This window comes from Mesitornis unicolor, unplaced genomic scaffold, assembly GCF_000695765.1.
Source record: "Mesitornis unicolor isolate BGI_N332 unplaced genomic scaffold, ASM69576v1 scaffold16962, whole genome shotgun sequence".
NCBI lineage: Eukaryota > Metazoa > Chordata > Aves > Mesitornithiformes > Mesitornithidae > Mesitornis > Mesitornis unicolor.
Window position 1 is genome coordinate 319 of NW_010171373.1, and position 26,620 is coordinate 26,938.

At 37.1% G+C, this 26,620-nt stretch overlaps 2 protein-coding genes across 2 annotated transcripts; both read right to left on the reverse strand.

The window, feature by feature from the left end:
• Window positions 1–525: 525 nt before the first annotated feature.
• Window positions 526–21,795, reverse strand: LOC104537200 (E3 ubiquitin-protein ligase listerin; the record flags this gene model as incomplete). The annotated part of the gene is made up of 21 exons (XM_010180013.1): window positions 21,747–21,795; window positions 19,917–20,120; window positions 19,496–19,594; window positions 18,205–18,435; window positions 17,379–17,431; window positions 16,751–16,931; window positions 15,914–16,087; window positions 14,473–14,663; window positions 13,086–13,233; window positions 11,921–12,706; window positions 11,363–11,404; window positions 10,324–10,516; window positions 7,916–8,155; window positions 6,754–6,907; window positions 6,356–6,506; window positions 5,436–5,637; window positions 4,330–4,489; window positions 4,052–4,156; window positions 3,640–3,782; window positions 1,567–1,702; window positions 526–670 (listed from the first exon to the last, which is right to left on the reverse strand). Coding segments are annotated over exons 1-21 (3,780 nt in total), but the record flags the coding sequence as incomplete, so codon positions are not given.
• A 1,546-nt stretch (window positions 21,796–23,341) lies between these two features.
• Window positions 23,342–25,753, reverse strand: RWDD2B (RWD domain containing 2B). Its single transcript, XM_010180012.1, has 4 exons — window positions 25,547–25,753; window positions 25,388–25,455; window positions 24,318–24,683; window positions 23,342–23,604 (listed from the first exon to the last, which is right to left on the reverse strand). Exons 1-4 carry the CDS (start codon window positions 25,751–25,753, stop codon window positions 23,367–23,369), a joined length of 879 nt encoding a protein of 292 aa, XP_010178314.1. The 3' UTR covers window positions 23,342–23,366.
• Between the last annotated feature and the right edge of the window lie 867 nt (window positions 25,754–26,620).

Consider the following 26,620-nt stretch of genomic DNA (forward strand, 5'->3'; position numbering starts at 1 on the left):
ATCAAAACTGGATATGCAACATTAACAGTCATGCAGTAAGTAAAGCTTCTTTCCTTAGTTCACTATTTCGATTGAGAAGCTTTTTGAAGTAAGTTATTTTGAAATGCTGATTACCTAGCTATTAATATTGATCATTACTTTAAAATACTAAAAAGTTAACACACACATTAGATGACAGAAAGTTAAAAATGTTAAGACCGCTGTGTTCTAAACGCTAAGTAAGAACCAGTAGGAGCACTCCGCTTTCCATTCCTCAAGCATCTTTGTTCAGATTTAGTTGCTATGTGGCACAGCTACTACAATGTTTTACCCAATACCCAACTTGCCGCTTTGTAAACAGGTGAACTTCTAACATACAGCTTTCAGAGCACAAAATGTTGATAAGACAGCCCAGTAAGAATATAAAAATTCAGTTATTTCATAGCCTGTTTTTTTAACCCGCCCTCCACTGCTTTAGTCCAGTAGGTTCAGAGGCATCAGGAGAACCTGCAATGCAACAGTTCGCAATGGTCTCTTTCGTATTACCTCTAACCAAGCCAGCATGGAGCACATGATAAAGTCCCATTCATTATCGGCCAGAGGAGCTGTGGAATACTTCAGCAGCAAGGGAAGGTAACGGATCATCTCTATGTTGAAACCAAGCAACTGAGCACTTGTTTCTTTCAGATTGCTGCAATAAAAATACAACTAAAGCTTATATTTTTTTCATGTTGTAGACACAAGTATTTATACTCTTGCCCTCACTCATCCTCTTAGGACAAATTAATCTTGCACCAGGCTCTGCCCTACGTGCTTTTGATACTCTGTCTTTTGGAGTTAAAATACTACATTGGCTGCCAAGTCTAAATGGGTCAGTCAACAGGTACAAAACAATCAGAGCTACTCACTCACTTGCTTGTTATACAGATTCCTAAAATTGTACAATTTACATATTCACTCAAGTAATACACATACATAAACTATGAAATTTCACAATTTTAATTGAATCAGTGCAAGAAAAATAATAGGTTACTTTTAAAATTAGTAACCTAAAAAATAAGCCATCGAATGTCCAAATAGCATAAATTATTTTAAGACTTTGTTGCCTGGATTTTTCTCACTATACTCAAGACAAATGAACCACAGTATATTTTCACTCCTTGCTGGAAGCTTTCCAGGTTATATTCTCAGGTCCAGAATTTTAAAAAACCAGACACCTAAGTCTGGTATCCAAATTTTCTTTCTTCTACCTAAATAAGCAATCAGATTTTGGAACGGACTATCCACAGCAACACCTACAAAAGTTTGTCAGTTCTAAATACTTCTGAAAACAGTTGACATCTCAGTGCATTAAAAGAAGTCTTAAATTTCTCAGCCTTCAACGACCCACGTAATTTTCCTCAGTGCAAGTTATTAGATACTTAAAGCCATGGATATTAAACTGAGAGCTACAAAGGCTTTAAAGTGTATCACTAGAGCATTGGATGGCAGTTGTAACTTGCAAACTGAGTAAATAACCACTCTGTATTTTTAAACTCTTGTTTTAGAAATTTTTTAGAAGTCAACTTATCTCAAAGTTGCACCCACCAGCTAAAGAGAAAGCTGTCTTCATTATCCTTTTTCCAAGATATTATGATTTTTAGTATTCCAGGTAGTAGATGATCACAATCAATACTTCTATCATTCAAGCAGGAGTTCAAAATTGAAAGACACCCAAATGCTCCTATAACATAATAATAATACCATACTCAATAGGACTTAATTATCAAAACAAAATAAACATTAGAATGTGTGTCAATTGACTGGATTCTTTTACTTATTATCTTAACATTAGTATCACAAGATAGTCTGGATAATACCTAAGCTTTTTTCTTTGAACACTTAATGCAGAGATGCCACTGTTAAATCAAAAATACCATACCCAACCCAAACTTCAAAAAACCCTCAAACCAACCAAAAACTCCTATAAGATCAATTGTTGGTTTAGACAATTCACAAGAAGGAAAAATACCTGCTAAGACTTAAATCTATTTGTGCTACTAAAAATGTAGTATGCTAAGCAATAATCTGGACAGATAAAGTAAATTTAATTGAGAGTTGTGAATTCCAATATTGTTGTAAGGCTCTTAATTTTTACTTTCAGAGTGAAGTACTACTGTGCATTAGTACTGTTTTCAATTTTTAAGGAAAACTGCATGTATCTAGATTTCTTAGAGAACAAGAACCGAGTTAATTAAAGTACCATTTATGCATAGCATAAACAAACAAACAAAAGACCCACTTCACTTAAAAGCAGCAGTGCAATTATTTACGAGAAATCTACCAGCAATTTTCTGATCTAAAACAAAATTAAAACTTGAATGGTAAGCCTAAGTCACACTTGACGGGAAAATTTGGGTATATACTGTCTGTTCAGGAATCCCTAGGAAAATGAGAAGCTGTAGAAAGAAAACCGCACATCAGCGTTACAAACAAGAGCACTCCACAGCAGTGCTCAGAAGAGCAAGGATCTTTTTTCCCCATTTTCTGTTTAAAGTTGCGCAGGCACACTCAGTTGGTTCACTGGTTCACTCAGAAAGCCAGGAAGGCTTAACTAAGTCCAAAGAGTAAGAGTTGGGGAAACTATCACAGGAGAAAGATTCAAAATTCCTCTTAACTGCCACATGTCACTAACACTGAAAATTCTCATACTTTGAGGACATACAGTTGAAGAACTCATCTGAAAACCTGGACACTGCCAAGGGACAGAAGTCCACAGTTTAAAATCACCAAAGTTAGTTTTTTCAATTTAAGCAAGCAAAGCCCTGTTAAAAAAATAAAAAAAAAAAATCAACTTTCAAGTTTTTATCTAGACTGATCGATAAGAATATGTGCAAGAAAACAGAAAAGCAGTAATCAGAGAAAAAGAGAGAGAGAAAAAGAGAGAGAGAAAAAGAGAGAGAGAGAAAAAGAGAGAGAGAGAAAAAGAGAGAGAGAGAAAAAGAGAGACTGATCGATAAGAATATGTGCAAGAAAACAGAAAAGCAGTAATCAGAGAAAAAGAGAGAGAGAAAAAGAGAGAGAGAAAAAGAGAGAGAGAGAAAAAGAGAGAGAGAGAAAAAGAGAGAGTTCTTTCTTGTAATCAACATCTAATTCAACTTGGACTGTGTGCGAGTACTTCCAAAGAGTTTTGAAAAGCAACAATTAATATTATAACACATCTCCATCACTTCTAAATATTTTTTCAGAAACTGCTGAAAGGGTATATACAGTAGTTCTGACTCAGCACGCTATATCCCATGCGCTGGAACAACTACTCAAAAATTATACATAAACTGTGCAAGAGTTCTCTGCTAAAGCATCTAAAGACAACCATGACACCACCAGTTGACAAAGCTGACGCTTTACATGCTGTGTAAAGCCTAAACGATTAAATTGAAAACTTCAATATTTACAGATGTGTTTAAATCAAATAGACCAAACAAGAAGCACAGCAGTATCAAAATTCTTTTAACAGTATCAGCCTAAATCCTTTACTTCTGATCTTGGACCAGGCAGTATCAGACATTTATTTCTAGGAAAGATTATATTATTACAACTAATACATTTTATCTGAAAGCAAACTTTTAAGCAAAATAACATTCCTGAATTCTAAGGAAGTGGACTGAGGTAAGAACATACCATCAGTACTGGAAAGCTCTGTCTGTGTACATGTCATAAGTTTGGCCACACAGTGGAAGACAAGTTCTTTCTTTTCCTCCTCAATTAAAAAAGGTGATAAACACTGAAGTGTATGCAATTTGCCCTCCGTTAGTGGCAGAAACCTGTTTATACAAGCAAATCATCAAGAATGAAACAACCCCCAAACTTCAACTAGTAAACAACATGTCAACTGGTTCACAATGATCTAATACCCTATGAAGTAACTAATCCCACACATTAAAACAAGTTTCACTTTTATATACATACATACACTACCATTTTTTTACCAAATTTTCAGCCTTCAGATACCATTCATCAGAATCAGTATCATTTAACATTATCAACATTTGCAATGTAAACTAAAAGATTACAGGCAGAAGTATTAAGATACCCTTCTGTTGTCTTAAAAAGTTGTTTCATCTCACAGGATACAGCGTTTTCCACACGAATCACTTTAGCCATGGTTAAGGACCAGAGTCTTCCATGTTCCTCTGACCTTCAAAGAAGACAACAGACCCTGGTTAATGTATACAGATTCACAGTTCACAACAAAACCATTTGGATGAAGTTTGAATCAGTACACATCAGGAAATACAGTGGCACTTAATACTCTATACAATGCAAAATACAATGACAAAGTTAAGGGTTGTTTTACTTGTTCTTACATACCTATCAAATACTGTTTGCTGAAGGCTAGTTGTATCACTGAGCGTACTGAACTTCTCATATGTGATGTGCATTTCTTCTAACATATGAAGATATTCCAGAAGCAGATAAGGAGGATTCTCCAATTCTTCAATCCACTGTAATGAGTACAACAGCTCTGCAACTATTAAAACAAAGGTTGTTGTTTACAAACACCTGCTGAATTTATTCAGTGCATAAGCAAGACGTTTCACAGCAAGGTTTTGTTTGGTATTGAGGTTTTTCTAAGAATGGTTTTAATGCATTAAAAAGATGACATTTACATTCTCAGGTGCATCAGAGATGAACTGGGTATTTGCCATTGCATCACAGAAGACAATACTGCAATAATCTAGATGGTCAGGAAATTTTAAAACAAATCAAGCATGTCAAGAACTCTAACTCCTCTCTATTATATATATATATATTTTTATATACCTATTTCTTGCAGAAGAAACCAATTAAGATCTAAGCCTAGAAAATAAAAAAACAAACAAACAAACTCGATGGTAATATGCTAATAGTTAGCATATGCTTTCTTCATTAGCTTACAAAGACCCACACTGAACAATTACACTTCTCATCATGGTAAGAATTTTGGAAATAGATTTCTTAATCTGATAATGCTGGCTCTACTTTGAGCATTCCATAAATAAAAAGAAACAAGATTCCACCTGGTGGAATTAAGAAAAATTTCTGCCTCAAAATACATTTACACTATGGCTAAACACTCAGGGCATTTATTTGATGGTATGGACACAGCTCCTATTGCCCACTCATCCAGTGCACCATGCGTTTTGGTGATGAACAACTCTGAAGTTCGTTATAAATCCAAACTTCTCCAAATTCAAAGTTCTGTTAAGAGAGTATTTATGTAACCACAAAAGGTTCTAGAAATAGAAACACTGTATTTGTGCATACTTACACTTTTAAAGGAGAACTGAAGAAAGAAGCCAACCCAACAAAAGCTAAAAGGACAGTTTCTTATACCTGTATTCCAAACTTTAACTACTAATTCCTAATTATCAATTCAGGTTAAATTACAACTACTATAAAATCAAATTTCTTTAAGTTTTACTATTGTAACTTACTTATATTGTCAATTTTCTTTCTTTCAGCATCAACATTTGAATGGACTATACCATTTTCCAATACAAGTAGCACCATTTTACTTAATAAGGCTGAAGCACACAGATGGCCTGGAAGTTTAGTTGTGCCACAGAGCTTGACACATGATCCCAAAGGTTCACAATTCATACTAAGCCTTCCTTCCAAAAGAGGTTTGTGCATCCACTGTAATATATGCATAAGAAAAAGTATGCATAAGAAAAGAGTATGAATAATTGACATTTTAATGATGCATAGAATAGCTATCATCTGTTTAACCTTGAAAATTCAGAATTACTAAAGAATAATCATGAAAGATATTAATTAACACCAAAAGCTCAATGGTGAGGATGACCCACTCCAGCATGTTAAAAAATCTAAATGCACAGCAGAAAATTAAAACTTTCCTCAAAAATAAATACGTAACTTTAGAACCCTATATATGCTACAAAAATACTAGGGTTACAGAAGACTGGTGGTTGGACAGGAAATTTATGTCCTTTCCCATTCTGCGTATCAGCATCTGTTGCTAGTGCATCATGTTCCTCTTCAGATACTGGTGTCTTTCACAAAATTGACCTTACAGAAGAATTAACTTAAAGATAAGAACATCTTCATGATGTATATTCTGTCAGAAAAAAAAACCTGAATTGTTAAATAAATTGCTGGTGTTCCATGCAAAAAAGGGTAATTTCACAGATTTAAATATTTTTCCAGTAGTATGGATGGAACCATAAGCATACAGATTTTGTCCTCTGACACAGAGGCTGAAAACAACCTTTACACAGAGATGTGTGTTCTTAACTGCAGTGCCATGTCAAAATAAAGAATGCTTATCGCCCTAAAGGAAAGAGACTTGAGGTAAGACTGACCACCGGGTGCAAGTCCATCATCATTTTCATACCTCAGTGGACAGACACTCATGTAGTTTCCTCCACTCAGCTGTGTTTGGCGTGACATGCTCAACATAAGCTCTCACAAGATATCCAGACTGTCCATCTGCTTCCATAATCTTAGACAACAAATCACCAACTGCAGAGATCAAAACCTGAAGGCTGAGAAAAGGAGAAAACATTGCAAACAAGTTTGTTGCTACGCAGGAAAAGCAAGCCACTTTATTCTACACTGATACAGTGCTATATATGCACTGTATCAATGCTATCTACATGCTACACCTATGGTTTTTTAAGTTATGTTCTATGCCACAGTTCTCAGCAACAGAGATAAATAAAGAATAGTATAGCACTGACCTTTGATTTGGAGAACAGCATACTATGGAATGGACATGTACATCACAATTACCTTTTAACATCCAGTGAGGATGACTGAATTTGATTCTTGACCCACACTGCAGATTTATACAAAAAGGTACTCTGTTTCTGCATACTCCGAAGTTGACACACAAGTGAATTTACACCAGACATCCAAGTGTGTTTTAATTTACATACCAGTAAATCTATTGCAGGGAAAAGGGGAAAAAAAAAAAAAACAAACCAAAAACAAACAGACAAGCAAAATCACCACAATCAGGTAAATTCAAATTACAACCTACAGCATACAGCAACAATCACATGGCTAAAGGTCCTAGAGGGGGAAAAGAATTCTCTTTTCTATGTGGTTACACAAAATAACTATCAAGGGCAGGTTTTCTGTTGCAAAGCAATTTTAAATTAACTCTGATAGATAGGTAATATTTTATTTGTGAATAAGAATGATATTCCTGTTGTCTACTACAGTAAGTTCATATGGTCTTCACAACCGCCAATCTGTTTAAAACACTGAAGTATTGAATGTATACTTCATAACATCAATATTCATCTGCAAAGCAGCAGTGGTTTTCAGATTAGTGTTGTCCTACTTCAATTCTACAACTCTGCAACATTTCCTCCTTTATATCTATGTCAGTAAATGCATGTACCAATTTATCACTCAAATTCTGCATCCAAAGAATATAAATCAGGATCTCACTCTGAAAATGAGAGGCTGGTAGAGAGAGAAATGGGTCGCAATTTGTCAAAGCGACTTGATCAACACAAATGGTTTCAGGATAAATATATGTATCTTTAGTGAAGTGTTTGCATACATCTTTTCATAGGAACTTCACACTGAAGAATGAACAAAAAAAAAAGTGCTCATTCTTTGTACTTCATAAACCTTAAATAATTTATGTAGCACTCCAGAAAGCATGGAATATCACAACGTCAAAGATAGCTGAAGCACAGGGACACTAACATCAAAAAATTTAAAATCCTTGTAAAGATGCACAGGACTTGATGTTTAGTAGTAACCACTGGCATTGCAAATTAAAGCACACATTTTCATGCCAGTTACAGCTGCAAGTGCTCCATGTCTGTGAACTCAATACTCTATCATATACTTCAATCTGCTCAATGAAAAAGAAGGATATAGATGTAATCATCATCAACTACAGAAGATTTTGGTTGAAGTTCTTTTTCCAAATTACCTGTTAGATGCGTAGCATCCTGCCTCTGAGCACACAACTGGAAGATGGTAAGCAGCAAGTCTTCTGAGGATGGCATGAGTAAACACCCTTTCACTGAGCTGAAGAAGCTTGAGGCTACATCGCAGATGAAAGATACTGATGGTTCAGTATCTCCAGCTTCAGAAAGATCCTTAGCTTTAGAGAGAGCTGCTTGAAGTTTATCAATAATCCTTTCAACAAAAGTTTCACCAATCAAAGATTCTATTGGGGAGAGGAAAATGACAGCATGCTTTGATTATCTGATTCAAAGCCATCATATCAATATGTACTGATTTGGCTTTTATTTACTAACTTTGAATGCAAAATAAAGTGCAAAGTAGTTTCAGTTTAATGTATACCTAAACTCTTATTCCACAGTCATCTAGGATCACCTAGCCTAACCTTAACATTGCCAAGTATCCTTTTTCTAAACCAGCTAAAGCACCTTAAGACAAAAGGTATATAAACCAGAGCGAGTATAGAGTACCAACCCTTTCCCTTTTATGCCTTCCTAGTTTCTGGTAAACAATTGTGAGACACAGATTACACCACTGCATATAATGAACCAATCAGACCAATATGCTTAGCCTCTTTCTCACTGCTGATGTAGGCTAATCCCATTTATCCTCAAACTCCACGGTATCCTCTGGCAATGAGTTCCATTATTTGATTATGTATGAAGAAGTATGCTTTTCTCTATCTCAAGCATGCTATGTAAACATCTGTAAGCATCCTCAGTCTCTCCCGCTTAAAGAAACAATGAAAAATTTCCTCCTATGTGCTTTTTCGATATATATTATGATTTCATGACTCTTTACCACAACCTCCTCCCCAATCACTGTCATTGCAAGCTGAAAAATACTGTTTTATTGCCCCTACTAACAGAGGCCCTTGTGTTTGCCTAACCACTCCTGCCATACACCAATTCTATCATACCTTTTTTCAAAAGCATATAGATGGACAAGAACATTGCAGTGACAAAATTTACAGGCAGTATTCAAGATACTGATGCACCAATGCTATAGTAATTTTCCTTTGTCCCCTGTTCTTTTCACAGCAGCTCCAAATAAACCTGTATTCCTTTTTGATTGCTAAGCACCAACCTGCCGCTTACAGGGAACCATCACAATGACTGAAGATCTCTTTTCTGAGTTTTAACAGCTCAGAGACTACCACCGAATAGATACAGTTACAACTGTGTTCTTCCTGTGTACACTTTTGGTATTTATTGGTTTCGAAATTCATTTGTAATTGTATCAGTTAATCATTCAGTATCACAACACACTGTTACAGCTACTTTAAATTTCGGTTTTGATTACTCTAAATAATGTGTCAAAAACAATTATCATCCTATCAGTATTTATCCTTTTTTCCCTTTAATTTCTATCATCTGATAAGTTAGTGGTCTATGAAAAGACCTTCCATTTACTCTATGACAGTTTACCTTAAGAAACTTAGATGAGCACTCACATAAAAAAAATCTTTTTGAAAGTCCACGTACTCTATTTTGGCATAAATCACTAAGTCAAGAAGAACTATAGCTCCTGTAAGTATCTTAGACTTCATTCAATGTGCATTAAAAACAGGTCACACAGCACGCAGCACAAAACTGAGCTCAGCAATACCTCCAGCTCTTGAACCAAAAAGCAAAGTCACTGGAAAACCAGCCCTAGGACACCACTGACTCACAAGTGAGCAAGTTTGTTGAACTCTCTCTGGAGAAAGGGAACAGGTTTTCCTGATGCTCCTTTACATCAAAAGTTCCAGTAACAGACATAACACTCTTACAACACCTTCAGGACGCGCTGTCTATGAACGTCACTGCAGTCAACTTGTTGTGTGCATCTCTGAAACTTGACAACACCACAAATGCACCCAGCATTTAGATAAACTGCAGTATGTTACCCCAGGGATCAAAAAGCAAATGCTGAGTTTAAACACAACAACAGATTTACATGGAAAAATATCAGGAAAACTGAAGTCCACTAGAATTCTAATCTCAGATAACACAAAATTCAAGGAAGAAAATAGGATGTTACTAATAAAAGATAGATTACATATATAGCATAAGTGTGCACACAGCATTTAGAATGGATTAATCTAACTGAAAACTGCTCAAAGCAATTCATAGGCTCTGTAACAAGGCATTACCAATACATGCATGAATCCATAACCATTGATTTTTGATATTCTAGTTTTAAAGGCAAATTTCTGATGTTATGGGTTGAAAATTAACATTATTTTACAGCACATGAGCTAATAAATCAAAAGAATGGAAATCAAATAAAAAAGAATAAATCATGATCTGGAAGAGAAATTCCTTTAAACCTTCTACAAAGTGTAAGTGCGGTATTTTCACTTCACAAACTCCAAGGAATAAATCTTCTTACCATTTTTAATGTGTTGTGACAACACTAAGCTCAGGAGGGTCCACCTTTCTGAAGAGGATGATTCTGATGAGGCTGCTACAGCTTTTAAACCCAGGTGACACAGATCATCTGCCAGCACTACAAGTCTTTCTCCAAGTGTATCTCCTTTCAGCCAGTCAGAGACTAAGGAGAGTTTTATTGTGCTTGAGCATGCCTGAATCATAAGAAAATAACTCTTTATTAGAGTTACTAATAATAACTACTAAATAACTAACTAAAAGTTAATACTTTTGAGGGTATTAACTTTTATTACTAAGCACAAGATTAGTGTGTCAAACCTGGACACACAGAGTGGGAATCATATCATCTGTCATAAACAGCAAGTCTCTGGGTGTTCATGTCTGCAATAATCCCCCCAACTTTCTTTTTGGTCAGACAGCAACTTACAGCTAGGTCAGACCTCTAGAATGAAACAAGTCACCTTCTGAAAGTTCTTTTTCCTTTTCTCCAACTATAGAGCCCAGGGAATGCCTATGGTCAATGCACTCGATTGTAAAGCAAGTGCTATGAGCTCTTGTCCAAAATTTTGTAATACACTTCGTATTTCATCCCAGGCAATCACTTAAATGTCATTCTCTCAATATCCCATGTGAAAAAAAAGGTATACTATCTTTTCCTTGTAAGCACGATGTAACGGTGATGACACAAATAATCATCTACATTATTCTTCCAATACCCAACTCCATTCTTTCTAGTTTAGAAGGGATGACCAGAAATAAATCAGGAATCCCACTGGCTCAAAGAGCAAACTGACCGAAAACAGAAGGGACAAAGATGCTTTTGTTTTGGTATCATTTCATTTCCAAGACTGTCCCCAGATTTAAATGCAGTTAAACCAAACAACACTCAAACTATTACTAGAAGGTTTTTGAACTATGGAAATTATCACTACTTAAATTAACAACAACAAAGGCACTCAACCACATGTAACTCTCAAAACTAACACCAGGGAAATATTCAAAACTATGCAAAACAATAAGAAGAAAGTCTTACGAGGTACCTTTTGAATTATCTGTAGAAAAATAATCCATTTCAGATCCATCTGAAAAGAAAAATGAAATTCCACAGTATTTAACAAATTCTTTGCTCAATAGGAAGCATTTAATACCATTATAATTCTTTGTTTTACAACTTTATTTTCTGTAGGGGATAAGCAGAAGTTGCTGCATTTCACTAACAACATTGTTGATTGTATAATTTTTTGCTTCCAAGTCTTTCTCTACCACACAGATGAATAAGGGACTATATTTATAAGAAAGGCCACTGATGACTAGTATAAAAGCACACTGTATAAGCAAGCAAGAACAAAGGAATTCTGATGCTACCTTTTATATATATATATATAATTTATAACATATAGGGAGGGACATGTCATAACCTTTCACGACAACACTATCATGTCAACTCTTCCTAAATCTACCTTCCCTACGCTGAACTTACCCAAGTTCATGTAGAGTATCTTCCATTTCACAGCTCCAAAAGAAAATAATTAACCAACCACAACCCACAAGAACAGTAGTCACTTTGATAAAAATAAGAAATTGAACTAGAGTCATACCTTTGTTAAATCATCCAGAATTATTTTCCTTTCATCATCACTGCTGCAACAATTAAGCACACTGTACAAAATATCAACCAGAAAATGGGTGTCTTTTCTCCAGTCTTCTTTCAGCCAAGTTATTAAATTCATATACAGAAATCGTACAGATGGACTGTCATGATGAGCTTCAATTACATTTTGGGATTCAGCTTGAGCAGAGCTTGCACCATTTCCCTGCTCTAAAAGTACGTGAAAAACTCTGTTTGAAGAAAAAGAGTTGAGCAGGGCAGAGAGAAATTTCAAATGCCGTTCTGACTTCTGCTCATTGACATACACAATACCCAGTTCAGCAAGGTTGCAGACTAAATTCTCTAAAGGTTCTTTCCTTAGCAGTGAACTATGCTGCATGTCAGCCTGCATTTCGGGGTCACTATTTCGCGTTTCCGTGAGCTTTCCGTTCTCTGCGTTTCTTTCAGATTCATCCTCATCTGTAAATCTGATTTTTAGAGATTTTCTGCTGTTCAGTTTTGTAGCACTCTTTGGATTCTGAAGAATTTCTAGCATTCCAGATACGGCAAACAATGATTTCTCATCAGCATCCAACATATCAACATGAAGCACACACATTTTTAAAAGATGGTCCCAAAAATTTGACAACAGTTTCTGGAAAACTTCATCTGTGCCATCATCATTGGAGGATTCTACTTTAGCTTCCCAGGAGCTCAATGTTTCCGCTATTTGATAAAATAATGGTCCATTTTGTAACCTGGGCTCCTTAAGTATTGCATTGGTAAGAGGAATTAGCTATAAAGACAAAAAAAAAATTAAAGAACAGTAATCTAACTAGAAGATCATTTTATTCTTTATAATATCAGGAAAATCTGTAATTTGGAAAAACACTTCAGAAGCAATTCCAAAAACATCATAATTACTTATACTTGAACACTTAATAGAAATATACAGGATGGGATGCTTATTTTTTCTTTGCTTTATTTAAAAAAAAAAAAAAAGTAATTTAAGCTGCACAGTAAAAGGAATTATTTAAAAGTGAGGGGGAAACTGAATAAATTCAGTAAGATGATTTTTTCCATAAAATCTATTGAAATATTCTTCATAGAGATTTATGTTTAACTTTGAATTATTAAAAGTACACACAACAATATTAAATATTTCTAATAAATACCTGGTCATTTACAAGCATTTCATGAATTTGTCTTTGGTCATCTTCCTCATCTATTTTCTGTAGTATGGCAAAGCGCAGACATTCCATAAACGCGGTTATGATTGCTGAACTTTCCGAGGGGCTGGCTATTGCTCGCTCACTCAACAACCTATGGAAAGGCAACATTGGAGGGAAGGCAGAGTCAGTCACCTACACCTCTAAGAAACACCCAGCATGTATGTCATGAACGTCACCTTGGTTATGCTATTCTTATCCACACAACACCAACATGAAAATATAGAATCATAGACAGGAGTCAGATCAAAACAACTCAATAGGACGCATTTAAAGAGTCAAAATAATAAATCCAGGTGTTTATTATAACTTATATTAAAATAACTTTTTTGTCTAGTTTTAGCATTCATTTAAAAAAGAGAAAAAAAATCATCTATGTAAATAGAGGAAACACATCTAGTCAAGTATACCGTCTACTGTTGAAGCTGTCTGTCAAAACTCCTTAGCAATTTTCTACACACACCACAGATGTTTAGAAGGTGACACATTCTGTCACTACAGAAAAAATGTAAAATTAAAATCTAAACCAAAAAGCCACCAAGACAGTTTCACCATAATCAGCTTGAGACTAAACAACTGTGATATGTTGCTTTTCAGTGAAAATCAGACCACACAAATATTCTACACACTCTTCAAAACCAACCCATATGTAACTCTCCTTTCTAAGAGCTCTGCTAATGGCCACACCAACATTAATCAAGAATCGATTTTTGTTTAAATAAGTTAATAACTAATATGTGTTTTTGGATACACAATGCACATGCATCTATTTAAATTAGATTTGGTAGAAAGTCAGTGTTGATGTATTTTAAAGGCAAAACACGGTATCAGTTTCAATCCCTTAAAAATCAGTATCACAAGAATTGAAGTTCCTACATACAGGAAATTTCACAACAACAATGCCAATCTCCAGTAACCTCTGTAATAATTGCACACTGGTGAGAAGAGCCTGGTCTCTTCAAAGCCACTCTTAATTTTAAATTAATTTTCCATTTTAAAACTTAACATGGAATAAACACAAGTTTTGACAAGATAAGAATGCTCTAGGTAAGGAAGAAGTAATGAGATCAAAAAAGAAGAAGAAGTTTTACGGAGACAGGGACAGCCACAAAGGACTGACTCTAGTTTTGGGTATTTAAAAATATCATTTCAAATATGATAGTGAAAACAGCCTTTTCTCAAATAAACCATTAAGGCATATTTAAATATTCTCAAGTCAAATGATACCTCAGTTATCTTTAAATGCCCAAAGAAGACTAGTTCTCCTATTCCCAAATGTAAAAGAGACTGATTAAAAAAACCAAAAAATAGTAAAACAAATTGTGGTGCATACCCTTGAATTATAGAGCTGAAAAAAGTTCTAAAATATTCCAGCTTTGGTTCTGCAATGCCAGGAGGTATCTTGCTAATGAATGGCAAGAGATTTGGGTAGATGATGGTAGCTAGTCCTCGTCCACCTTCTCGAAGCACTGTCCACAGCTTTGGTAGAACTCCCTTTTTGGCATTTACATGACTCCAACAGTCCTACAGAAAGAAATACACTTGTAAATTGAATGAGAACTTGTCTCGGAAAAACTCCCAAGCCAGACATTCAATCCACCTCCCTATGGCGAAGCTGAAACAATTTATTGTAAAATTAAAATTCATATGCCAGTATTTTTAAAAAATCACTTTCTTCCTATTTCACCAGGAATTCTTCTGAATTTAAGAAGTTAATGTGATAAAATTCTTTCTGTATTGTTTAAAAACAATGTATCTTCCTTGTTAGCAAACTGCAATTAAAGGCTCCTCTTTAATAATGCTCTAAAGATGCTTCATAAAAATCATTATTGTAATTGGTCCTGTATTTAATTTTGAGTTATTATTATGAAGAATAAGCAATTACTTCAAAATACTAACTTTAGAAGCATCACTAACTTCAAAACTCTCCTCACAAATCTTCTGATGGTTACAAAAGTTACCCTGGGACTTTCCTCCCACACACCAAAGTTTTTTTATTGTCTGATCTATCACAGTTCCAGATACCTATAGTTATAGCAAGCTGAAGAAAGGTATTTTTCTCCCATAAATGGTTGTAGAGAGGTGGGTGTGGGTCTCTTCTCACAGGTTACAACCAATAGGACGAAAGGAAATGCCACGGGAGGTTTAGGTTAGGCATTAGGAAAATCTTCTGCACTGAAAGGGTTATCAAAGATTGGAACAGGCTGCCCAGGGAAGTGGTGGAGTCATCATCCCTGGAAGTGTTCCAAAACTGTGTAGATGTGGCACTTCGGAACATGGTAGTGTTGGGTTGATGATCTTAGAGGTCTTTTCCAACCTTAATGATTCTGTGATTTTATGATCATAGAATTGTTATGGCTGGAAAAGACCTTTATGATTCTATTCCATGAAACCCTTCCAAGGAAGGAAGCATTAAATTAGAAGGGGAAACAAGCAAACAAAAAATGCACTGCAGGTCATTTTCGTAACCGTTTTTAACCAAGAAAAGGGTTTAGTTATTATTTGACTTATTAGTAGCTGTTTTTAATCAAAGGAATTCAGGTTAATTTAATTAAACTTATATCCCTGATTTTCAGACATACTGGACACAATATATTTGAAAGTTACACTGAAACCCCAAGGAGGAAGGAGGAGCATGTAGCATTGATAAGTTCACACTATTAATCATAAAGAAAACCCAGTCAATCTGTTCTTCTTAATTCTACACACAGAACAATGGCAAGGTGAAAATTAAATTAAAGTAAAATAGCTGCCTCTTAGGTTCCCCATATTACCTCAATTGTGGTGATAGCATGAAGTACAGCTTCCCAAAGAGCAGGGCACACCACTGCATCACTGTCGTCAAGGCTGAGAAGAAGAGCAGGACAAACTCTTGGTGCTTCAGTTCTCACCAGCTCAGGCAAGTACTGGCAAAAAGCAGAGGCCAGCTCAAAGAAAGCAGAGCGAACCTGGCATAGATCACAGGAAAAAACATTTAGTCAAATGAGAACACTTTGTCACTACATGTAGTTTATAACATTCTTCTTAAAGTCACCGTAACTTTCAACATGTGGTCCTCATATTTTATCACATCAGCAAAGGTTTAAATATTACTAAAGAAAAATAAAGACATTATTTGATAAGCCTGTTTGATATTTTAAAGCAATTTGTTTAATGATAAAATGCTTATAAAAAAATTTAGTTTAATATACTTCTCAAAAGGCATGTTTTCCCAAAAGCACCTTAAAACTTTTAAACAAAATACTACCAGAACCATTTCATCACTCTATGCACTACTGGTCTTAGCAGACCAAAGACCAATAAAAAAATGAAAATTCAAAAGCACTAAGAACACATGCAGTAAACTGACAGAGTTCGTATCTTTTACATTAATTTGAAATGATGGCAGATTGCCAAGAAGTATCTGATAGTGACAGAAAAATAACACATCAGCCTACAGGGCAAACTTTAAAGCAGTATCTTCTCTTCGAGGCCTAGAAATTTGAAGGCTGTTTCAAACGTAATTCAGTGAAGTACAAAGTTCATTCTTGTAGAACACAAGTAATTAATACTTGCTTAGGTTCAGTGTACTAACTAAACATAACCAAAATAAAGAGAAATAAAAGTGTCACCTGTGGTATGCTGTGTTTGCTGTATTTCCAAAATTTGTTCTGGGACAGAAGTGACATTAACTTCTCCTCCAATGAAAGCATCTCTTTCTTTGGCAACACGCTAAGCAACTTCTTTAAAGCTAACAAGGAACAGGTCAGAATCCGGAAAAATTTGGCTTCCCTTTCTTCCTCTGGTACGGTTCTCAGAAAACAAAGGAAGACATAAAATTAAAGTGAACCATAAATAAATCAGTAGGCTTCTAAAGCTCTTCTGAACTGCCTAAACTGAACTGTCTTCAGTTTTTCTGAGTTCTTTTGATTTCAGAAGCCAGCAATGTAAATATGTAAACTTTCCATAGGTTCTAATGCTACCAAATTACACTATAAAGTGTTAGAAAAAAGAGAGTTTCAAGTAATCTCATCTTTCAGCTATTCAAAAACGCTACTCCTAAAAGAGTTGAAACAACAATTAAACAACTGATAACACTTACAAAAACATTTATACTTTAGTCCCAAAGAAAGTTGCTGGGATCTGGACTCATAACTAACTATTCTGTCTCCTGAAACAAAACTAAATCCACTACCTCTAGGGACAGAGAACTCAAGACAGACCAAGACTTAAACCAAACATCAAAGCAGGCGAACATACTGGGGGTCACTGAGCGTATCAGGTGTTTCTTTCACAAGGTGATCTTGAAGTACCTAGGGGAGAAAAATACATATATACACATGAGAATCTAATACTTGTATGCAAATCTATACGTTATTCAGAAACAGCTCTACAATAAAACTTCACCTCTGAGCCAATCCTTTCAAATACATTTTAGACATGCTAGTGAACAAGAACATAACCTAACTGACTCCTGCCCTAACTGACTCCTACTGAACACAGTAGCTGTGGTACTGTTTGAATCAAGACTTCATAATATTTTCTAAGTTGCAGTCCTATGACAACCGGCTTCTGGTAAAAAGAAGCCAAACTAAGACAAAACAAAATAATAGTTTGTGTATGACAGGCCAGCAATGCAAACTTTCACCTTTTTAAACTCAGTCAATTCAGTTTCATATAAGACTGACAGAAGAGCGTTAGCCTTGGTCAGAACTAAACTTGTAGAGGCTCTCTGAGAGACCACTCAGCATTCTTTAATCCTCTACTACTGCAGCTAAACTACTCTGGTGACACTATTCCATCTGTCAGCAACATTATGTGATGACTGAGCATCGTTACATGGAAATGCACACAAGAAAATTCACTTCATCTTAATTCCTCTGGTTCCAATCATTCTAACCACAAGTCAAGAAAAACAGAGGATGTGTCTTTGCCTCAGTCTTCTTGTCACATTAGCAGGAGCAAAATTTCAGGTGAGAAAGAAATTTAACCACGAAGATGGGGGCAGGATGAGTTTTAGACTTTTATTACAAGTTGATGTATACTCAACAGAAAGCCTTCAAGAAATACACAAGTGTGAACTCACATTAAGAATTTCATCTTTACAGAATGCTAAGGCTTCAGGTTGTTTGCTTGAAGGAAAAGCTTTTTCAAAAGCTGCTTTTGCAGCAGAGGCAGCAGGAGAGTAAGTGTCACATTGAGCAATCAGCCAGTATCCCATGATACTTTTTAAATAAGGAGCTAAGTGTTTCTTTACTTTAAGAATCAGTTGCTCAAAAGATTGCTGAGTTGCTTCTCGAACACGGCGATCATGATCCTGTTAAAAAGAAAAAAAAGAAGGTTTATTGTTCTAAGAAATGTACCCTTGATGCTTGGTACTTCAAAGCAGAAGTGATGATCAAAAACAAAACCAAACAAAAAGAGCTGTCTTTCAGTTCACCCTTTTTTACAATGAACGTATGTATCTGAAAATACACAACAGCTAAGAAGTCTTGGTATCCCTAGAAAAGGAGAGAGTCCTAACATAGGAGCATCATATTCCTGATGTGTTGTACATTCAGTTTTAACCTGTTCCTGATATCCCTAACTACGGTTTCTATTTCCATTTTATACAAACATTTGACAGAAATATAAGAGGCAAGGGAAACAGGAAGCCTTGAAGACACTTCTTGGGTTAAAACAACCATAAGCCTACACAAACTGTGCCTCATTAACCATTATTTGCATATGAATTTACAACATAATGAAGTTTTATGCCCTTGGCTCCTGAAAGAAATACTAGGAATTGCTTTACTAGGTCAGAATAGTGATTCATGTTGCCAAATATCATGTTTCCAACAGTAGCCAGTTAGCTTAGCCAGTAAGCCAGATAGCTTGGAGATGTATTAAATACATCAGAAAATGATGGATTACCTAGCTACACATGGTCTTACAATGTTTGGAGGTTTTTGGTGGGCTTTTTTATGTTGTTTTTTGTTTACTCAGGGTTTTATTAAGTCTGGTCAGGTATTAGTCCTAGATCAAAAACAATTACAATTATGATAACTGAACAGTACATTCTCTTTAGCTGTTCTGGAAGCTACATAAAAGAATTCCTCATGAGAAGAAATATCTTGTCATCTTTTTAATACAGAGGTCTAACAAACATCTATCTCCATCCAGTATGTACAGCCCAGGGATGAACAGTTCAAGATTCCAGTCACTGCCAATACCGAAACAACTCCACAATAAATAACACTTCTTTCTTTCAACTTCATGTTTCCCCTACAACAAGTCAACAATTCCAACAAAGTTAGATATATCAACAAAGACTGCCTTAGAGATTTTCACAGGAAATATCCAGAGAAGTTTTTTTATTTAGATCCTTTAATACTTACTAGTGAGATTTTACAATAAATTCTTGGCCAGTAAGGAAGGACACCTTTAACAACTTCCGCTTCTCTTTCCTTGCACATTGTTCCAAACTCTTGCATAGCCTAAAATCAAGATATCAAGAGCATGATTTATGAAGTCAGGCATTTTCTGTAATTTACCAGCTTCTAGCAGACACTGCAACTCTCTTTTTCAAAAATCAATTAATTTCCTCCAATTGAGCATCTACAGGAAATTTAATGAATGCTCTGTCAGCACTGCGTGATGGACCTTTTCATAAGTCCTCCAGGATACCTTTTGCACTGCAGCTCAAGCAAATTTACCAATATGAACACAGTACTACCTTGATATAGTCCTCTCCCATACTCAAGAAAAGGTACTGTTTTATGATTAAAAGATGTTCCAGGGGAGGAAAGATATACCTACTTTTAATTTTGTTGTGACATCCCTTTTAGAAAGCTTTCGCAACACCATTCGAAAATCAGCATCCACAAGGCTGTCTATTTCCTCTGCTCCTTGAACTGCAGGAACATATCCTAGATCGCACTGAGATGTGCCAAAGCCGATAAACCCAGGCACTGTTCCACGTTCTTTGGCGAGGAGCTCAGCAGCTCGGCCACTGCTAGAAGGCTGCCAAAAAACAGGGACATAAGTCAGTGATCTAGTCCCGTCATTTTATTTCGTTTTTGCACACATCATGCATTTGAAATAATGATCCCATTTATATTGTATAATTAACCTTCTATTTAAAATAGTGTCTCACCAAAAAAAGGCCACCTATGCTTTAAACATAGATGTTTGTCCTAGAAAATTATTCTTTAGAATCAGCATTCTCTTTTCTCAGTGATTTTAATTCATGAACACTTATGGAACATTGTATTGTTTTTATACAGATAAAAAAAGTGTAACAGAAAAGGCCTTCCACAAGGGAACAATTGAATAAGAAACCATTTACCCTCTTTCACTACTTCTGTTTTTACTAGATGTTCTCATGTTACTGCATATGGACCAACACTGGTCCCAAGGAATGCTCTTCGTGTCACTAGGAAAAGAACACACACAAAACAAAGGATGCTACCAACAACAGAGGGGCCAAGAAGGATGTAGAGGAATGGAGCAAAATGGTACATATGTCTCTGGAGATAGTCAAAACCCGTCTGGACGCGTTCCTGTGTGACCTAGTCTAGGTGATCCTCCTCTGGCAGGGGGGTTGGACTGGATGATCTTTCAAGGACCCTTCCAACCCAATACAGTCTGTGATTCTGTGATATGTAACACAGTATAATACTATCCCATCAGTACTACAGTGAGTGTTTTGCAGTTGAGCATCTCTTCTAGTGTGTCCCAGTTAAGTCAACACCTTGCTCGCCATATCAGTGGCTCATGTTTATTTCAACCATGGTCTTTTTTGAAAGTCAGTCCCAAAACTGACTTATGTTTTAATGTTCTCTGTGATATCTTATAGTCCAAATACCTTTTATTTCCTAACAACAGCTGCAGTTTTCTGAGTTTGTTGTGGTTGTTGTTTGGGTTTGTTTTTTTTTAAGTAAAAAAACTCTGCCGAAGTTCATCGTACTTTTCCGATGTCATTAAGGTACGTAAGCCACATCTTACCTGCTACTCTACCTTCAGATTGAGTCATTTCTTTCTGCATGTGAAACCTCATCTAGAAGGACATTCTGTTTTGTGTTCCCTAGCTGCCTCTAAATACATGAGAAAGAGATTTGTAGGGTTTACATAACCTGAACACACTGCTTCACCCGCACTTCTTCCAACTTCTTCCATCCCGAACGAAAGCCACTTACGATGGCCACCACACTCCTTCGGGCACAGCAGCAAGACAAGAGACACCACGACAGGTGCACTCCAAGATCCTCCATAGAAAAACACGCTAACGGTACCCACTGGCACCTTTCTGAATTTAGACCCCTTGTGATTTCGCACCTACACCCTCTATCCCTGTCGCTCCTTGCAAAATGCAGACAGACACCACGGGAAGTTGCAGTCACGCTCCCCTGAAGCCCGAGCTCAGGTCAGGAGTCGCCCCTTGAAGTCCGGCGGCGGCTCCAGCCCCAGCTCTTGCCAACCGGGCCCGCCAACGGGCTTCGGCGGCCTACAGCCCCCTTCTCAAGGCACCAGGAGGGGAGAGGAGGCCTTAACCTGCCCGAGGCCCAAGCCCCACCACCCTCCCCGGCCCCGCTGAGGCGAGAGGAGACGGGAAAGGCCCGCCGGAGCCACCGACGGACAGACACTTACCCGCAGGTTGCCCTTGGTTCGCTGCTTGTTCTTGCCCCCCATGGCGGCGGCGGCGTTGAACACCGTCCGGGAGCGAGAAGCAGCGCGGCCGGTACTGGTAGCGAGGGACTTCCGGGGGAGGCGGAAGGCGGGGCCAGGCCCGGCGCTCCTCCGGCGTTGGCGGAGCTGCTGGGAGCGCCGGTACCCGGTGAGGAGGGGGTGGGGACGGGACGGGACGGGACAGGCCGTGGAGAGAACGGGGTACCTGAATGTAAAGAATTTTAACAGATCTATGCAGAAATATTTAATCGGCATCAGAAGCAACCAATCGGCTTTTTACGACACGTACGGGATTCAGATAACAGAGACAAATTAGCAATCTTACATATTCATACACATACAAATTTGTTGAAATCAGACTCGAAAACTTAAGCAGCATAACGCACTCTAAATCAGTGGGCTGCAAACTGGTAAACGCAGCAGGGTAAGGGGCTTTTCCCTGTTTTGGAGTGCACTGAATGGGAGCCCAATCCTTGGTAAACTGTTGCTCTGAGTAAACAGCAGCCCCAATTTAACAGGACAGAATTTTAGAATCCGTTTTCTGTTGAGGAAAACTGCGATTTTATAAGGACTATGACACTATTTCATGGGAACATAGTGGTAAAAGTTTGTTACAGGTCTCAGCTAAAGCTGGTGTGTGATGCTCAAGGTCTCCAGTGGTCTTGAGATAAACAGGTGCAGAGGCTGCAGGGAGTTTTTACCATCCTACTCTTGAGGCCTAAACCCTCACAGTATTGGCTACGTATAACTCTGTGTATTTTATATTATAACTGTTACTAATATTAGTTTTTATTATTATTATTTTATTAAATCTATTTGCATTTCAACCCATCAATCTCCTTTCCTTTTCCCAACTCCCCTCCCCCGGTGGGGAGGCGGCATCGGGTGACAGAGCAACTGCATGAATCACAGCAACAGCCTGGGCTCCTCAGCTGGAGATGTAGTGGAGCCACCACAGCACCTCTCTTACCGGTGTACACACTTTTACCTACAGAAAATTCTTATGCCTTAGTGTAGGCATCCTAGCTCATCTCATTGGCATGAACAAAGCTTTTGTGAACTTGCTCCCTCCTTTTTTTAAAAATAAAACATTAATCTCATGGCTTAATATACTTTCAGGTAGAAAGTAGAAGAAAAAATTGTTACAAAAGTCTTCATGTAGTGTATGTAAACAGTAACAAATAATGTAAACATCACATTTCCTCTCCTGAAATGTCCACATTTTTTGTCTCTTCTTAATCATACATTCATTCGCATAATCATTCACTATAAATCCATCTATTAATTCATCTGTAATTCTGTAACTGCCTGGTAGGTTATCAGACATACTTTCTTTCATTGTAATTAGGTATGTACCCTAAATGTCCTTAAAACCAGGATGTTCAATAAAGCATTCATTTAGTCATTTGCATTATTCAGGATATCACTGGATATTTGTTTTCACTGAAAACTGCATCCATCATATAAACTACAAATTATTAATTCCCTTTCTGATCAACTGTTGCAGAAAAGCGAAGGAATCTGTTACCAGGATTAAATTACAAATGTAAGCGCTCGGACCTGTGGTGATCTTCAACTCCTTCAATGCCCTTCAACCCCAAAGTACATCTGAAAAATGTCAGCACATCCTTTTTCTTCTAAAAAACGATAAAGCAGCCCCAAATCCATATGATTTCCTCTGGCACCATGTGCATCAAAACACTTTTCTTCCAAAGTGGAGAACTTTCTTTGTTTCTGAATCTCAGTGGGTCCTCCACCTTCCAAAGAAACATCTTCTCTGTGCCGAATGAGAATTCTTTTCCATGTTAATCTTCTTACTCTGAAAGCAATTGCAGAAATATGAATCGATCTATAAAATACTGCTTTAGAAAATACTACAAAATAGCTATTATCACAGAAGTCAATAAATTCCATTTGTACCTATATCTTCACAGAGATAATGGTTCCCTAGGTGGTCATAAAAAGTACTACTCACACACAAACACTCTCATAATAGGATCTTGTTTCTTTATACATTCTCAGGATTCAAAAACTGTAATGCTATTCCTCACCAAATAATTGATGAAGATGTGGTTTCAATTTCAGTGCTTACTCCTGCCTTGCCAGTGCTAAGAATTCTCTTATTCTCATACTCTTTTAGCTGTTATAATCTAATGACAATGTTCATTTAGCCTGCATCTCCCAGAAGTATAAACGATGAGAGCAGAATAAAACACAAATGTAAAGCGATATAACAGCATACCTCTCTAACACGACTGGGGTACTGCAGTCCATTGCTGTACAAGTGAAATGCAGAGCAAGATAAAACAGAAATAAATGTGCACTGTGTGATACTAGTAGTTTTGATTGCTGTAACCAACAGTACAGTGGAGTTGTACACAGAGTTGTAAATACGTTATGATAAACACAAATACTTCACAGACCTTTCCAGGTTGGAAGGTGGTTTGATTTCCCACCTTCTGGCAACATACACAACACGAAACATGTAATATTCTAATTACTAATGGCATTTAAGTACAAAGGAAAACTAACCTTGACCAGAACTCTTCACAACTACTCTGGAGACCTTCTACACAAACAACACCTGGCTTCCCTGGCATGCAAAAACCTGACAGAGAGAGCTCCTTGGCCCAGTCAATAATATTCTTTCTTTTTTGCTTGTTGTAAATGTGATGACTGTAGATCCACAATCGAGTGAAAGTTATGTCTTCTGCCTGTGTGGCAACTGACGCTGTCACTGAGGAAGATGAAAGCTCTTTGTCAATGTAAGCAGCTGCATGGTCTTTAACCCACTCCCTTGCACTCAACATGCAGGGCTCACCGCTGCAGTTTTGCATCAAATATGTTTTTAGATCAGAGTTCAGGTGAATCTGCTGAGAGCGGCTTAACAATGATGACCTAAAGAAAAATATAAATGCAGTTGTAATATGCTTACAATTTAGCATGTTTTTCAAACAGTTTTATTTCAATCTGTCAAAAAAATCAGGCCGTATTTAAATGGTACACACTTGCCATTGCTATTTAAGTCACATTATCTATGAAAAGATCTTAATTAACATTTCATCAGTGTGCTAACTCTTGAGCTCACCTACAGTACTGCCAATCTGTAAATTAAAATAAAGAAAAAGGTGTGTGAAAAGTAAGTTTGGTGGCTGAACTAATTTTCTGTAATACGCATGGCTACTTCTTTAACAGGAAATGTTCCAACAAAAAACAACAGAGGTCTGGGAGTAATAGCTTTTTGACAAGGGAAGAATAAGACCATTGAGTAACTTTACACTCCTTTAGTTAGTGTTAAGCCTTGTCAAAATGGACAACAGTCTTTCTTCTCGAGCATCAGACCTATGAGCAGTATCTAGATGTAACTCCTCTGTACAGAAGACGGCACTCCTCCACACTCTTCCCATTTTTCTCACTTATTTGCTGAGGACACCAAAGAAATTATAATCTTGAAGTTTCATTTTTCTTCAACATCATTGTCCATCTGGCTTAATTTGACAGTAAACTATCAAAAAAGGACTTCTTTTTCCTATTATAACTGCATTTATGTGGTACAACATAGCTTCTAAATGTTTCTATTAGCTGTACATTTAATGCCATACCTCACGGTAATTTCTGGTAGGACAGTTGGATATTTAAATGGTAAAGCACAGGCCATAGAGAATTCCACCTGAAAACAAATTAGCAAATGTTCAGTTCAAGTAAACCCTAAAAATCTCACAAAATAAAAATAAAACTTTTTTAAAAGGTGTTTACGATACCATGGAGGCATGAGGGACCTCTGGCTTTACATTCAGTATAAACTGAACTTTTGAAGATGGCATCTCTGCAGACTCATTTTCAGCATAGTGCTTTAGTTCTGCTACAGCCAGTTGGTCAGTCACAATGAACTCTTCCTCATAAGGAAACATGCTAGCGAGTAAATCTAATTCAGAAATTTGTATCTCGGCTTCTTCTCGGTTGGTCATTTCTGTTATTTCCTAAGCAAAGAAGAAATTAGGGAAGAAAAACAGGGCTTGAATATGGGAAGGACTTCATTAACCACCCACACATGAATAGTATTAATCTCTATAACCAGGCCCATCATCAAAACTAGCTCATATATGTTGGGCAGAAAAAAGCATGAAGATTCTCTGTGACAGTCCATAAAGTTTCCATTGGCCTGAGACGGGACAGGATGTGGTGGTATGGCACCAAATGAATTTCTCTAACAGGGCCACCAACACGGGATGCAGCCGCCTCTGCTGCTTTGGCAGCTCTGGAGGTGGATGTTAGTACACCAATAAGATAATCATAGAATCGCTTAGGTTGGAAAATGCCTTTAAGAGCAGAGTCCAACCGCTAACCTAGCACTGCCAAGTCCACCACTAAGCCATGTCCCCAAGTGCCACATCTCCACGTCTTTTGAATACCTCCAGGGATGGCGACTCGACCACTTCCCTGTGCAGCCTGTTCCAGTCCTTGATAACCCTTCCAGCTAAGAGATTTTTCCTAATATTCAATATTTCCTAGACCTCCCTTGGCACAACTTGAGGCTATTTCCTCCTCTGCAATCACTTGTTACTTGGGAGAAGAGATCGACCCCCACCTTGCTACAATCTTCTTTCAGGCACTTTCAGGCAATAAGGTCTCCCCTCAGTTTTCTCGTCTCAAGGCTAAACAACCCTAGCTCCTTCAGCTGCTCCTCATAGGACTCGTACTTTAAACACCTCACCAGCTTCGTTGCCCTTCTTTGGTCACACTACAACAACTCACTGTTCTTCTTGTAGTGAGGGGCCCAAAACTGAACACAGTACTAGAAGTGCGGCTTCACCTGTGCCGAGTACAGAGGGAAC